The 13,459-nt window shown below is 41.3% G+C and overlaps 1 protein-coding gene and 1 long non-coding RNA gene across 2 annotated transcripts in view; both read right to left on the bottom strand.

The window, feature by feature from the left end:
* Positions 1–3,063: 3,063 nt before the first annotated feature.
* On the bottom strand, positions 3,064–7,867 carry nhlh2 (nescient helix loop helix 2). Its single transcript, XM_055059514.1, has 2 exons — positions 6,874–7,867; positions 3,064–5,992 (listed from the first exon to the last, which is right to left on the bottom strand). Exon 2 carries the CDS (start codon positions 5,949–5,951, stop codon positions 5,577–5,579), a length of 375 nt encoding a protein of 124 aa, XP_054915489.1. The 5' UTR covers positions 5,952–5,992; positions 6,874–7,867; the 3' UTR covers positions 3,064–5,576.
* A 1,170-nt stretch (positions 7,868–9,037) lies between these two features.
* LOC129378999 (uncharacterized) overlaps positions 9,038–13,459 on the bottom strand; it is a 34,746-nt gene continuing 30,324 nt past the window's right edge. The window contains exon 3 of the long non-coding RNA XR_008608122.1: positions 9,038–10,862. This is a non-coding gene — a long non-coding RNA (uncharacterized LOC129378999). The remainder of the gene's footprint in view (positions 10,863–13,459) is intronic.

The following is a 13,459-nucleotide window of genomic DNA, read 5'->3' as shown; positions in this document are numbered from 1 at the left end:
GGTCTGGGAACATCTTCAGTAGTTTTCACATCTAGAGACCAGAGAGAGAAAAACAGTCCTAATATTTCTGTAGATCACAATATTAAAAGAGCTTCAAACTAATTTCCTCCAACTTTTAACTGTTGTTTATGTGAGGCAGCAGCCATATTTAACTTTGAAGTTGGGATTTCTTACTGCATGGGTCATTTCAACTTTGAGTAATACTGCTACCAGCACTGAGGTTTTTCAGCACTCCGAAATTCATCATCTTACAAGAGGTTTAATATTTCACAAGATCAAATTGGTTTCCTGGTTTTGCTTTAGCACTACTGCCCAGCAAGTGCTCACAGCAGGCGTTGCAACAGAAAATGGTAAAAGTCGAAGAAAGCCAGGCAGACGAGTGACAAACCATCAGACACAAACCAGGACTGCGGAGCCACAGATACATTTGAACTTTGCCCTTTTTATCCTGTGACCCTGAAATAAAGTTCAGCACAACAGAGAAGTTGCGACGCACGTCAGAGGTTACATGTTTCTCAATCTCTGTGTAAATCTCTGTGAAACTACAACATCATGTAAAAACGATTGTCCAATGAAACCGGGGTTCTCCAACCTGTGGCTCTGGACCCACATGTGGCCCTTTAGGTCAAATTGGCTCCATACGACTTTGGTCAGTCATGTAGAATTGACCAAATGCTTTGATATATATATATAAAGGAAATAAAATTATATATTATCTAAAGAATTTCAGCAAGAAATTCACAAATATGATTTGATTCAGATTTTTTAATGTGAGTCTTTAGTGTGAAGCTAAGTAGGTTTATTTCAGAGTATTTCTTCATTCTCAGTTAATCTTTTTGTTTTTGAGTTATGTTTTTATTTTTCTGTTCTAAATTTTACATTTTACAATTCCACTTTGTAAATATTTTTAAACTTAACCTATTTTTTGAGAACATTTATGGATGGATGTAGTTTTAATCCCATATTTTGTCATATTATGCATTCTGTTGCATTAAGGCAGCCTGTGGCATTTCCACGGTTGAAGGTTCAGCTCCCACTGGGCCACCCAAGCTTCACAAAAAAAGGTTGAACTCCTGGTAATCCGATGTAGTTTGGATAAAAGCATTCACACATCCCTTTCAGTCTAACTCAAACCTTTCCTGGCACAATCGATGAGAATAGGCGTGTAGATATCTTACAAATCATTATAAATATTTGGATCTTTGCAGCTCACACCATTTGGCAATATTACATCTCTGCTCGCTCTCTCATAAATTTCCATCTCTCCCATCCCTTCTTCCTCGCCGGGTTTCCCACGGGAGGTGCCAGACGGCCAGTAATTTGGTTGTCTTGGCTCGTCTGGAGTAACACCTGCCCCCTCTCTGGGGAGGCAGAGAGCCTTTCAGCCAGCAGCATATATATATGTAGCCTACCACTGCCTTTAGCTGCTGACCACTGAGTGTGGGTTTGTGTGTGCGGGTTTTCTTTCTTGCTGTGAATGTGTGTTTGGACAGTAGAGTGAACAAGGGGTGATGTCTCATAAGTATGCTAAAGTGTGAAGCACTTATTGCACCTTTCAGTGTGTGTGTTTGCACATCTTGGCGAATGTAAATGTGTTGGGCCAGACATTAGGAGGGTTTTGGGCTATTATTATCATCACATGTTCTGGTTTGGTGATTTATTGGTTTAAGATTTATAAAATGCAGGGTTTCCACTTGTGTATTATAAGCCTGGCGGGCCACCAGGCTTTGCTTGCCACCAGCCAGGCTAAACACTGCTTCTTATTTTATTTAAAGTCTTTTTATATAGCAGTAACAATGACACAAAAGATGGTTTACAGTTAAAACACTGAAGTGATGCAATTGATGTACCGTCCAAGACCGGCGCATCAATCACTCCGACCTTGTAGCATATAGTTGCGGACTTTTTGTAACCACCTTTCACTCACAGTGGTCTGTTTGGAAAGTCTTCCAGCTTCACCTGCATATGATTCCTCTCTGTCTTTTTGCACCAAGGAACCTTGACGCGTACACAAACCTCAAAGTGCAACTATAAAAGATTCGTTTTGCTTTTAGAGCTTCGCGCTCAAAGTGCAGAGACTGATGTGATAGCATGTATGTTTACAGTCAACTTTGAACATTTTCTAAGACAAAAACACAATGAGACGATGGTGGACTGCCCTAACGCCCCGACAATCAGGTTTAGCAAGTTTTCTGGAGGAAACTCTGTCACCACTTGAAAATAATAACACCAGAGACCCCTGTTGGACCAAACCGCTAACCTCAAATACAGCACAACCGAAATAAATCCCATCTGACAACATCAGGTGCTATTCGTAAAGCCTTAGACTTGAGTGACAACTTTTATACACAACAGTAGAAAACATGCAACAGTGTCTGACCTAAAAATAACATCACTCCAAGATTATATCCACAACTCATCCAAGAGGTCACAAAAACCCAAAAGACCATAAGCTTCATGAGAGCAACGTGACAAAAATGATATTCATAGTTTTTCTTGAGAAAAACATCAGAAAGGTCCATTTCACATTTTACAAAACCACGTTGATCATATCCAAGACTTTCCCAACAGTCAAACATGGTGGTGTGAGTGTCATGGTCTGAGCTGCTGCTCTGTTTGGGGGCCTGGATAACCAGCACTAAGAGGTGGAAACATGCATTTTGCTCACTACCTTAAACTTAACCAGATTTGGGTTATGAAGCAGAAAAAATGGTTCAAAACGCACCAATAAATCCAGGAGTTTTTTCATTGGCTAAAAAAACTCCCAACAAAATGAAGGCTTTGGTGTGGACGACTCAAAGATTGAACTTTTTTTCTGTTATGATCTATTAGTAGTTATCAGAAACAGCTGATGGCAGTAGCTGTTTGATTAATATGTACAAACTGCATTTTGTTTTTATTTTCCTGATTGAAGACATTTTTCAAGAAGGATGCCATGTTTATACGTAATGCTTTAGAAATGAACAATATAAAATTGTCATTAAAATTCTGTATTTTCATGAGAATCTTGATCTCCAAGTCCATTTATTGTTTGATTGTATGAAATAAACCTGAAAACGCTCACATCCTGTGAAGATGTGTGCGCATTTTATGAATTCTGTGGTTTATATTCTGGTTTTCTATGTTTGTAGTTCAGCAAAAGCCAGAATTATGATTAGAAAGGTAGAGCTCGTCAACTGACCTCGTTATCATTATTTAATATCAATACAGCTCATGTAAATCATAGTAAAGTAGTTTGCTAAAGTGTAGCACAAAAACCTTCATGCTATTTTCCAACAGTTCAATGAATTGGGATTTTACTTAAGCAAGTTAAAAATCGATATTTTCTGCCAGCAGGTTTGAATTGGCTGCCACTTATTCAGTCACTCATAAACAACAAAATATTGCAAATTTCAAAAGAAGGCATTCATAGCACCACTTACAGATATAAAGCAGATGTCCTGACTTAATACATTTGGATTTTTACGACAGATAGGCTGGGAGCCCCAATATTTGTCACTAATGGCTTACCATACAGCACGGTTGTCTCAGCTTAGCATGTTGTTAGCTTACGTATTTAATGGACTGAAATGTTTTAAATGTATTCCAACATAGGAAATGGAGTCTTTCTTTAGCATTTGTTTTTAATTAAAAATAACACCGGAAATATGAAAAAAGTCTGTCCATTAGAAACCAGCTGTCACACAATAACTCTACTAAAAAATCTGCATAAAGCAACAAGCCTACACAACCCTGAAGAGACAAAAAAATCTTTGGATAGAGGATATGTTTTTTTTCTCCTTTTGCTATAAAATTACTTATTGGAATTTTCAGGATACAAAGAAGAGACAAACAAATAAATGTTTTCTGAAATAAGAGCCTAACATCAGCACATCGAAGAGAGGAAATTCAGACTTTGTTTTTGGTCACAGCAAAAGAAGAGATTTCATTCTGGAAATCGCAACAGAACCTCTTGAGAGAAAAACTCGGCCAATCTGGAAACTGAATGACGTCCCAACACAACGTTTTAGGGAAGCAAATATCTACGGGGCCGTGGGGCCCCACAGTTCAAGTGCTCATCGTTGCCATCGATCCATAACAGACATTATCAAAGCAAAACAGGGAGACATCGAACATACATTAAAAGCAAACAGGAGATGCAGTGGATTAACAGAAAGTGCCATATTTCTTTTTTTTTTAAACAGGAAAACACCATTACTTACCACGTTCAATTTCACAGCCTAAAAATATATTGAATCAACAAACAATATACATTTATACAGAAAGAAAGATACACATAAATAAATTAGCAATAATATTAACGCAATTCAATAAATAAATAAATAAATAAATACACTTTAAAATGATTAAGGTCACAATTTTTCATGTCATAAGTAGCACTTGACGCGTTGAATTATTTTTTTCTTTCCTTTTACGGAAAACATCTTCTAAACTATAAGATCTAAAGCAGCTATCTTGTTTACATCCCTTCATTTTGATGTGAAAAATGCCCCCCACAGCCTGACACAGCGACTAAAGTCAAATTTGCTTCAAAAAAATTTTATGTTCTATTTCAAGCAGGAATTTAAAATTTTAAAATCATGTCCAGATTAAAGGTAGTTTAGCAACAGCGCTAATGCTAAAGTGAAAGTTGCTGGCAAGTGGAGTTTTGCAAACCTGAGGCAGTTGTAGTTTTCAGGGCAACTTTTAATTAGATCACCAAAATGATCTTAACAGCTAAATTAGAGTCTAACTTATGTGGTAAACATACATATTTCCCAACAGAAATACTGTTCAAATCTATTTACTATATAAATCCAAACAATTGCACCGATTTTATTTAACTTGTACAGTTTAGTTCAGTCAGAATTATGCATTATATTTGTATTGATTCCAGAGCTTAAAAGGCCTCGATATTCAGCTCTGGTCTCCCCATCACTCATCAAAGTCTGAGAGGAAATATTTATTATCTCACTGATTTTTTACAATTTAAAAAATACATAGTGAAAAAATGGATGGTTACATAATTGGTGTAAGATGATTTTCACACCTTTGAGTGGAAAACTGTGAAAACCACAAAAAGTTCTTTAAGATTGTAAATGTTCTACCACTGCAATAATTTATTTGAGGGGATATTAATTAAATTAATTCAACTTATGTGGTTTGAAATGTGATGTTTAATGAATTCAAACAGATTTTCTTCTTTGTATCCGTCCTGCATGCTGTGCAGACCCAGGAAGGTACCATGGAGTTATGGTTGCTTTAAAAATGTGTTTAATAAGTTAGTATTCAACAGTCAGAGTTGCTGGCAAGCTGAACTTTTTAACAGTGAGGCGGTTGCTGCCACATCTTAGCAGTTTTAACTTTGACAACCACCAGATTAGGCCAATTCATTTAATTATTTAGAATTTCAGTGTTTTCTGGTTTGCAAAGTGACAAATCAAGTGATAATAACTCTACCCGACTAAATTGTCCCTCCAATTTTATTGGTTGAATTCTCAGTGGTTTAGTCAGTGCAGCGTCTGCACAAAGCATCATCTGTGAAAGGCTGAGAAAATACTGCGCTCTGTAGAAATGTCCCACCGGTCCGCTCCCACTCAAACATCCAACACGTGGTTCAGGTAGGAGATGTAGCAAATAGCCAGTCTGAGGATCTCGATCTTGGAGAGTTTCTTGTCCGGGGGCAACGTGGGCAGCAGCTTGCGCAGCTCCGCGAAGGCCACGTTGAACGCCTCCACCCGGATCCGCTCCCGGGTTGCGTGCGCGGAGCGGTACTTGGCGGTGGCCCGCCGCCGCCTCCTCTTCTCCTCCCTGCTCAGCGGCTGCTCGGCTTTGCATTTGGCCCGCTGCTCCTCGCCCTCGGTCGGCTCGTCCGAGGTGCAGCCGGCCGACTTGAGGCCGTTGAGCATCGACTCCGGGTCGGACTGGGTCCACGACAGGTCCGCCTCGGCTTGATCCGGACTCAGCATCATTTTTACGCTGGGAGGGCTGGAGGGAGATCCTCCTGGAAAACCTACAGGAAACGGTGCAAAATGATCCACAAGAAGCTCAACACATAAAGCTCATTAAAACAGCTTCATATAGAAATGGATCAGCATGGAGGCCCCAGAGGAGAAATCTGTGAGCGGCCTCCATGCATCCATCATATCATAATAATATTTAAATTAGTGCGATGTTTTAGCATTTATTCTAAAAAGTAATCACTGTATTAATGCTGCAGAACATTTAGGAATCCAATTCTGACAGGATTCATGTCAGAATTACAGCAGAGTTTAGCAAAGCTTTCCCATCACTGTTTAACATGTGAAATAAATACATATTTAGAGTAAATTAAAGAGTCCAGTTTGTTTAAACTAAATGATCAAACACAAAAACAGGTTTGCTCAACTTTCACTTTTCACTCACATTTTGGCCTTTTTTAAACCAAAGGAAACAGTTTCTACTTTTATTCAAGCAAACTTTCCTCCTGTCTTGAAAATTTTTTTTTTAATGCTTTAGAAGCAAAAAATTAATTCAGAATTTTTTTTACTTATACACAATAAATAAAAGTTGAACTAAATACATTTTCATATTTAAAAGAGAAACACTTAACTTTAGGTGAAGAAATATGAGCCAAAAACTAAAAATGTATTTCTGATTTTCTTTAATTCAACTTGTGTTGATTTGATTTTTTTAGGAAGAAGCTGGCCATTTTCCCCCATGAATTAACATAATCAGAATTGGCCATCTGTCACAGTGTGATGAACACATCTGCTTCGCTAAGGCCGGAGCGACTTGACAGTAGATCTGATGGCAAAATAAACTAATAAACAAAACGCTAAAATAAAGCTGGTTATAAAATTACACAAATTTTCTAGCTAAAATAAATGCAACCTTTAAAAATGATTAACTTACCTAGAAAGAGAGTTGGGAGGCAATTTGGTTCTTCGTTTAATTAACGCAACTCCCAATTAACTCATATTCCACGAGCTGAACGAGCATCAGATGTGAGAGAGACGAGTTCAGGCTCAAGAAACGCAGAGACAAAGTACTTTTTTCACTTTTTCCTGATGGAAACTTGCATCACAGAACGCGTTGAAAACGGACCAGAAGTCTTCCAGGGATCAGTTCAGGAAATGTGCAGAAAAATGTGACAATTAAAAACAAACAAACCAAAAAAAAAAAAAAAGAAAAGGATTAGGGTGATGATAAGAGGGGATCAGCCGGTCCTCGGTTGGATTTCAGACAATAGATGAGCCGGGCTGATAGAGAGGCTACTGGTCCGTCCGCCTGTGGAAGATGGGGATGAAGAGGCTGGAGATAAGCGACACTCTTCCAGATCGCAGATAAATCCCCCCCGCCTCGTCGCTCTGATTCCTCCTCATCCGCCGCGCGTCATGTGGAAGATAAGATCCAAACGATCCTCACTAATAAAGGCTCACTTCATGGACGGAGGGGACGGAATATATTGGAGGAATGGGCATTGTCTAACGCCGCCTCCTCCCTCCAATCCTTCCTCCTCCTCTTCTTCCTCCTCCTCTCCTCACGCCCCTCGGCCCTCAAGCGCTCTGCCTCCCGTGGGAGTAGTGGGCAAAGGGAAGGCAGAGATGTGTGCATGATAAAGGATGGAGGGGGGAAAGAGAAGAGAAGAGAAAGAGAGGCATGTTGTGAGTTTGTGCACGTGTGCGTGTTTTTAGTGAATAGCAATGATTAAAAAATAGAAGCTGTTTTGTTTGAGATGCGAGCGGAGAGAGAGAGAGAGAGAGGGCAGCAAGGGGGCGTTGAAGGAGGGGGGTTAACTCAAATCTTTTTATCATGCATGTTGGCTTTATGCCCTAACATGTTCTAGAGAAAAAAGAACGAGAGAAGCAGGTAAAACTGCACGCTTGTTCGAAAAGCAGACACCTGTTGTGGCAGGTAAACCGGCTTTTCACAATATTTTATTTTCAGCTGCATGAGTGGAGAAAAACTTTACATTTTATGCAAAAGACAAGCAGAAAAGTGAATAACTGTAAAATAAAACACATTGTTTTGGTCCCACTTTTCCCTGATTCCCCTAAATAAAATCCACAAACAATAGTAATTACTAAATGAATACGAGCTCTGGGTTGGATGAGACCAAAACTGAACTTGCAAACCATCAGTGAGAGAAAAAAAACGAACAATCCACAACACCCTGAACGCAGCATCCCAATGGTAAGACACAAAGGTGGCAGCATTATGCTTTGGGGATCCTATAAAAAAAGCTGGTCAGAGTTAGAGTTGTAAATTGCTGCAGGTGAAATAAAGTATTGTTTTGTTTTAGCTTTTGGTATCTTTGCCAGTTTTATAACTGTGAAAGGTAAAGGCTGCAGTATTTTAGAAGATTTTGAACTTTCATTCTACTTCATTGGGTTTACCACATAAAACTTGCATTGAAAGGTCTTCTTCTAGGAATGATTTAAACTTTTAAGCAAAAAAACAAAAATACCTTTCTGGCTTTTGTTAACATCTGAACAACCCCAAAGCTCGTCATCTATCCTCCTCTTCCCATCACCCCCAGCGCCCCATGCCCAGTGGCACCAGCAGCATCAGGTCAGGAGGGCACGGTTCCAGAGGAGGCGCAGCGGCCAGCAAGCGTGGGTTACTAGCTGCGCCTAACGAGGTGATTAAAACGATAAGGGGAAGCACGGATGACTTGGCGTGGCCCGCAGCCACCGCCATGTTTACTGCCACCGCAGACAAACACGCTGTGAATGAGAGCAAAGTTCCAACCGTGGTGCCAGAAGGACCATATCAATGAAGGAAACAAGGGACGAAAGTGTGTGTGTGTGTGTGTGATGACGGACAGTTCGCCCTGGGCTCCGGCCGGGGTCCGTGTGACACAGAGAGACTCGCAGCGGGGTGTATTGGAGACATGTCAAGACCAGGAGACAGAGGCCTCCTGACAGCTGGAGCCCACGGACGGACGGACACACACACACACACACACACACACACACACACACACACACACACACACACACACACACACACACACACACACACACACACACACACTTCCTAATTGCTCCACAGATAGCAAAAGGGAAATGGGCTTGTGTTTGGTGGTCTGCATCACCCGGACCCCGCCTCAGTCCGCGAGGCTTTGGGCCAAAGACACGAAGGACACCTCCAAGGCTGTTTTGTTGGTGCCTGCTGCAATTACATCCCACAGCTGATGTAGTGAGAGTGGAGACAGGCAGCACACTGCAGGGTGGTGGAGTCACCAGAGGACGGCTAATGGTTGTTCTTTAGTCACGGTATTTACTCTATTCTCTGCCAAATTGCAGCAACTAAAGCTTGTTTAAGAAAACCTCACATATCATTCATAGAATCATTAGTAATTAATCTGCAGTATGAATGAAACTGGGGTAAAGGACGGGAAATATTCATGTTGTACATGTATATTAAAGTAACTGTCCCGTGTTCTGAGCTTTAAACCAACAGCACAACATACAATATGAGAAAGATGGGGTCTCTAAATGGACCCACATTTTTATTTTTGACAAATGTTTCCACAAGCAGCCTTTGTGACTCTATTTTATAGTATAATGCTGACACAGACTGTAGGAACCTGGTCCAGTTAGGGACAGGACTGGACATTAAGTCAAGATCACTATATGCTGTGATACACAAATATGGCCGCTCAGCCTCCGTATGTCTTGTTAAGTCGGTGACTTCAACTAACTCACTCACTCTTTGGTTAACTAGCAACTCACTCATTCTTTAACCGATCACCAATCTTTAAAAATTATTGGCCAATATAAATGTGTTTAGTCAGAGAAGTTGTTAAGTTGGCAAACATGGGGTGACCATAGTGACTGATTTATTGTGCACCTCTAATCCAAACTTTACTGTAAAATATGCAACACAAATCACTGGAAAAGTGTTAAAATATGACTAATATTTCAATAGTCTGCTTTATAGCACCAAACTATTTATGAATATTTACCAGAATTTCTAAAAAGAGGGAAATTAAATCCAAAAATGTTGTTTTGGATTTAATTTGGACTTAATCAGATCACCAACATAGCCTTGATTTAACATGCTGGAGTAAAACTGCAATGCACCGAGTTTCTAGCTGTTGTACTAAAACACTTTTCATTTCAGTTCTGAACACCTTTTACTTTTACCAAGTTCATCTGTCCAGTGTATAATTAAAGTTCACATGTAATTAAGATAATTGCACAATTACTAACTCTTAATACATCAAAAGGTTAAAAGGTGAAAAATGACATTTCAGCAGCAGAACACACACATGCACACACACAGATCCTGTACTTGCTTCATCTCTGGGGGTTTTATCAATTTTAGGGAGAACCATTTCTTTAAAAAGATCATCCTGCTCTCTCTTACTGTAGTTCCCATAATCAATCAGTGCTAGCAGACACACAGCAAGAACAGAGTTCAGTGATTTATAGTTATGATCATTCCTTCCTCAGCTTATATCACCAGCTGAGGCCTGATACTGGAGGTGGATTCACCGGAAATAACATGCTAATTTCAAAGTTGAGGGGAACATTACTTTCTAATCTGAGGGAACAAAAGGAGAAACTTTTTCTTGTGTCGGTGAACCTCATTTTCAAGAATCTGTCAACAAGACATCAGGAAGTGATGTAGCTCAGGTGAAGCGTCAGTGATGGAGTTATATCTCTAATCACTCAAAGCTCAGCAGCTGTCTGAGTCGCTTGTTACAACAACAAAAAAAACACCTTGAACTTGTGTGACATGCACCCACCTGTCACGCATCACACACACACACACGCTCAGCTTTGAACATTTGCAGGGAGCAGCAGGCTGGAGCTGTGAAATGGGAGGATTAGTCACTTTGTCAGGAGACGTATGAGGCCTCGCTCAGGTGGACGGCGAGCCACGGGGGGCATCTGCAACAGAGAGAGGGGCGAGGACAAATTAGACGACCAGAAGGAAAAGACAGAACAAAAAAAACACTTCAGAGACAAAAATGAAGACAGAGTGGGGTAAAGGACACGGAAACGAGACAGAAGAAGTTGTTGGGACTGATCATTTAGCCCCAGAAGCTCAGCGTTTGACAACGCTCTAACTCTTCTCACATTTGCATCGCTCACATCACTCTGACTCTCGCTCACATGCGGGGGAAACACTGCGGGGAGAGTGCGACCGCCAACTTCCCCGTGTGCAGAGGTCGCTTTGGATTTTTCCAGGGTGGCAAAACGGGCAGCGGGCCCGGATCCCGGCCCTTGGACGGGGGAAGAGGAAAGAGGGTTGCCGGCTGAAGCCTGAGCAGGAGGTGTGGCATCCAGAAAGTTGAGGGTCCCATGTGAGAATGTGGCCGTCGTCAGGCGCTGCCGTGGCAGGCCTCGGCACCATCTGTGCTCCCAGCAGGACGCCCAGCGCATTCGCCGCCACCCAGACGCATATGGACACACAAAGGTGCTCTCTTCCCCTCCCTCCCTCCCTCTCTCCTTGTGGATGTGCAGACACACACACACACACACGCACACACACACGCAGGGAGAAACACACTGGGGACAGCAGAGGGAGAGATGAGAAAGAGGATGATGAGTTTGTTGATTGCGCAGTGAACACATCGCGTCTTGATGATGATGCTGATGTAAGTGTGATGACTTCAGAGGCACCATTAGTCAGCAAACGAGCCAGCTGTGATTTGACATTCACATGAAATCACATGTTTAATTTCCATAAAGGACAGAAAGGTAGTGTTTGGAGCCTAAATGAAAACTACAAGCTGTTCTGCGGCTCAATTTTAGAAGCTAAGAATGGAATATGCCCTCTTCCTAAAGACGAAACTAAAGTCAACATGTATTTGCCTGAAGATTGAGGCCAAAGTTTATAGTTGGAGTTGCATCATAAATGCACTTCCTTTAAAGATGCTTGAAAAAGTTTTTATTATTTATATGAGAAGTTGGTGCCAAAAGGTGTATAAAAGCCAAGAGGCTGTTGGTCATGACTGAATTTTCCAGAGACGGTTGTAAAGGTACAATCACAACTTTTAAGGGACCCTAAAGAACAAATATGTTTGACTCTTGTCATCAGGTCTGACCTGATGATCCAACTGAAACCATTCAGAACAATGGGAGTAAATGCACTGGAGTGAATAGAAATCAGACTAAGACAGATTATTGAAGCAAGGCACTCAACTATTGTGTCCAACTAAATCAATGCAGATCTTGATAGACCAAATCAATCACCACTACAGAATTCATTCTTACATTCTGTGCAAATTTTACTCAGTTGTGAGCAGAAGAAACAACTTTTCTTTACTAATACTAGGTGATGCTATGACCTTCTCATCTTGGCATCACCATCTTGGTCTTCATGAACTTTGAACTCCCATTCAAAGTTTGCCATAACCCAAATAGTAAAGGCAGCAAACATATGTAAGAATGTGCTCTGATTGCCTGAGGTCCTATGATCCTTTGACCTATAGATTTACCCTGAACACACCGTCCTCACCATGAAACAGTGGTGTCAACATCATGCTGTTGGGGCTCTTTTCTTAAGCATCCCAACAGCTTCCCTAGACTTAATAAGAAGATGCAAGGAACTCAATAAAATACAAGGTTATTAATTGAGGAACACAGGTGAAAATCTGGAGAATGAAGTGAAGTTTCACCTTTCAGCGGGACAATGACTCGAAACAGAATCAGAGTTACGATGAAACGGTTTAAATCAGATCTAAACCCAACTGAGAATCTGTGCCAAGACTGAATGTGTTGGTCCACCACATAAAACTCTAACTAAACACACTAACATTTTGGTTTTAACATAACAAAATGAGAAAAGGTTTATGGGGCATGAATGCTTACTGATTGTGAAGTTTTCAGTTTAGTTCAGCAGAATGTGACAGTACCTGCTAGCCCAACCATTGACTTTCTTTCTATGGGATAATGTCTTCACCTGCTCATCTGGGCTCTTTGCACGAGCCAAAGGATCATCAATCCAGTTCTTGCCTCCATCTTTCATAATCTCTATTACACCCAGTTCTGCTCAGCTTCCTACAGCTCTTCCTCCAACCGGCTGACCCTCCTACTTTGGCCTCAGGCCCCCCTATGAAGATGCACCTGCCTCCTTCAAGGTGTTGGTGAGCTTTCCTCAGTCACCCACCTCTATCCTTCAAGCAACCTACTAACCCCATCTTCCTTTCTTTCTCTTCATCCCTCTGCCCCTCCATCTAGAGCCTCCAGCTGGCTGATGAGTTCATTAGCCCCACAGCTCAGCCAAGGAGCATGGCAGCATTTGGGCCAAACTGGGAGGCCAACGGGGGGCCCCTGGTGGCCAATGGGCACAGGCCTCGGTCGTTGGAGTGGAGTCAGAAAAGTCCCCCAAATGTCCCACATGTCGATATGTGGGCTCTGTTTATTCTTGGAACTCGTAGACTATTATTTCATACATTAGCAATCTGGTTTGGGACTCGACTCGCTCTGAAACTTCAGCGGTGAGAGCACAAGGCATTGCGGTTTGAAGGGGTCCACGCAAA

The sequence above is a fragment of the Poeciliopsis prolifica genome, unplaced genomic scaffold (genome assembly GCF_027474105.1).
Source record: "Poeciliopsis prolifica strain line A6 unplaced genomic scaffold, Auburn_PproV2 SCAFFOLD055, whole genome shotgun sequence".
Taxonomy (NCBI): domain Eukaryota; kingdom Metazoa; phylum Chordata; class Actinopteri; order Cyprinodontiformes; family Poeciliidae; genus Poeciliopsis; species Poeciliopsis prolifica.
The sequence above is the reverse complement of the archived record's forward strand: the minus strand, read 5'-3'. Positions and strand labels throughout refer to the sequence as shown.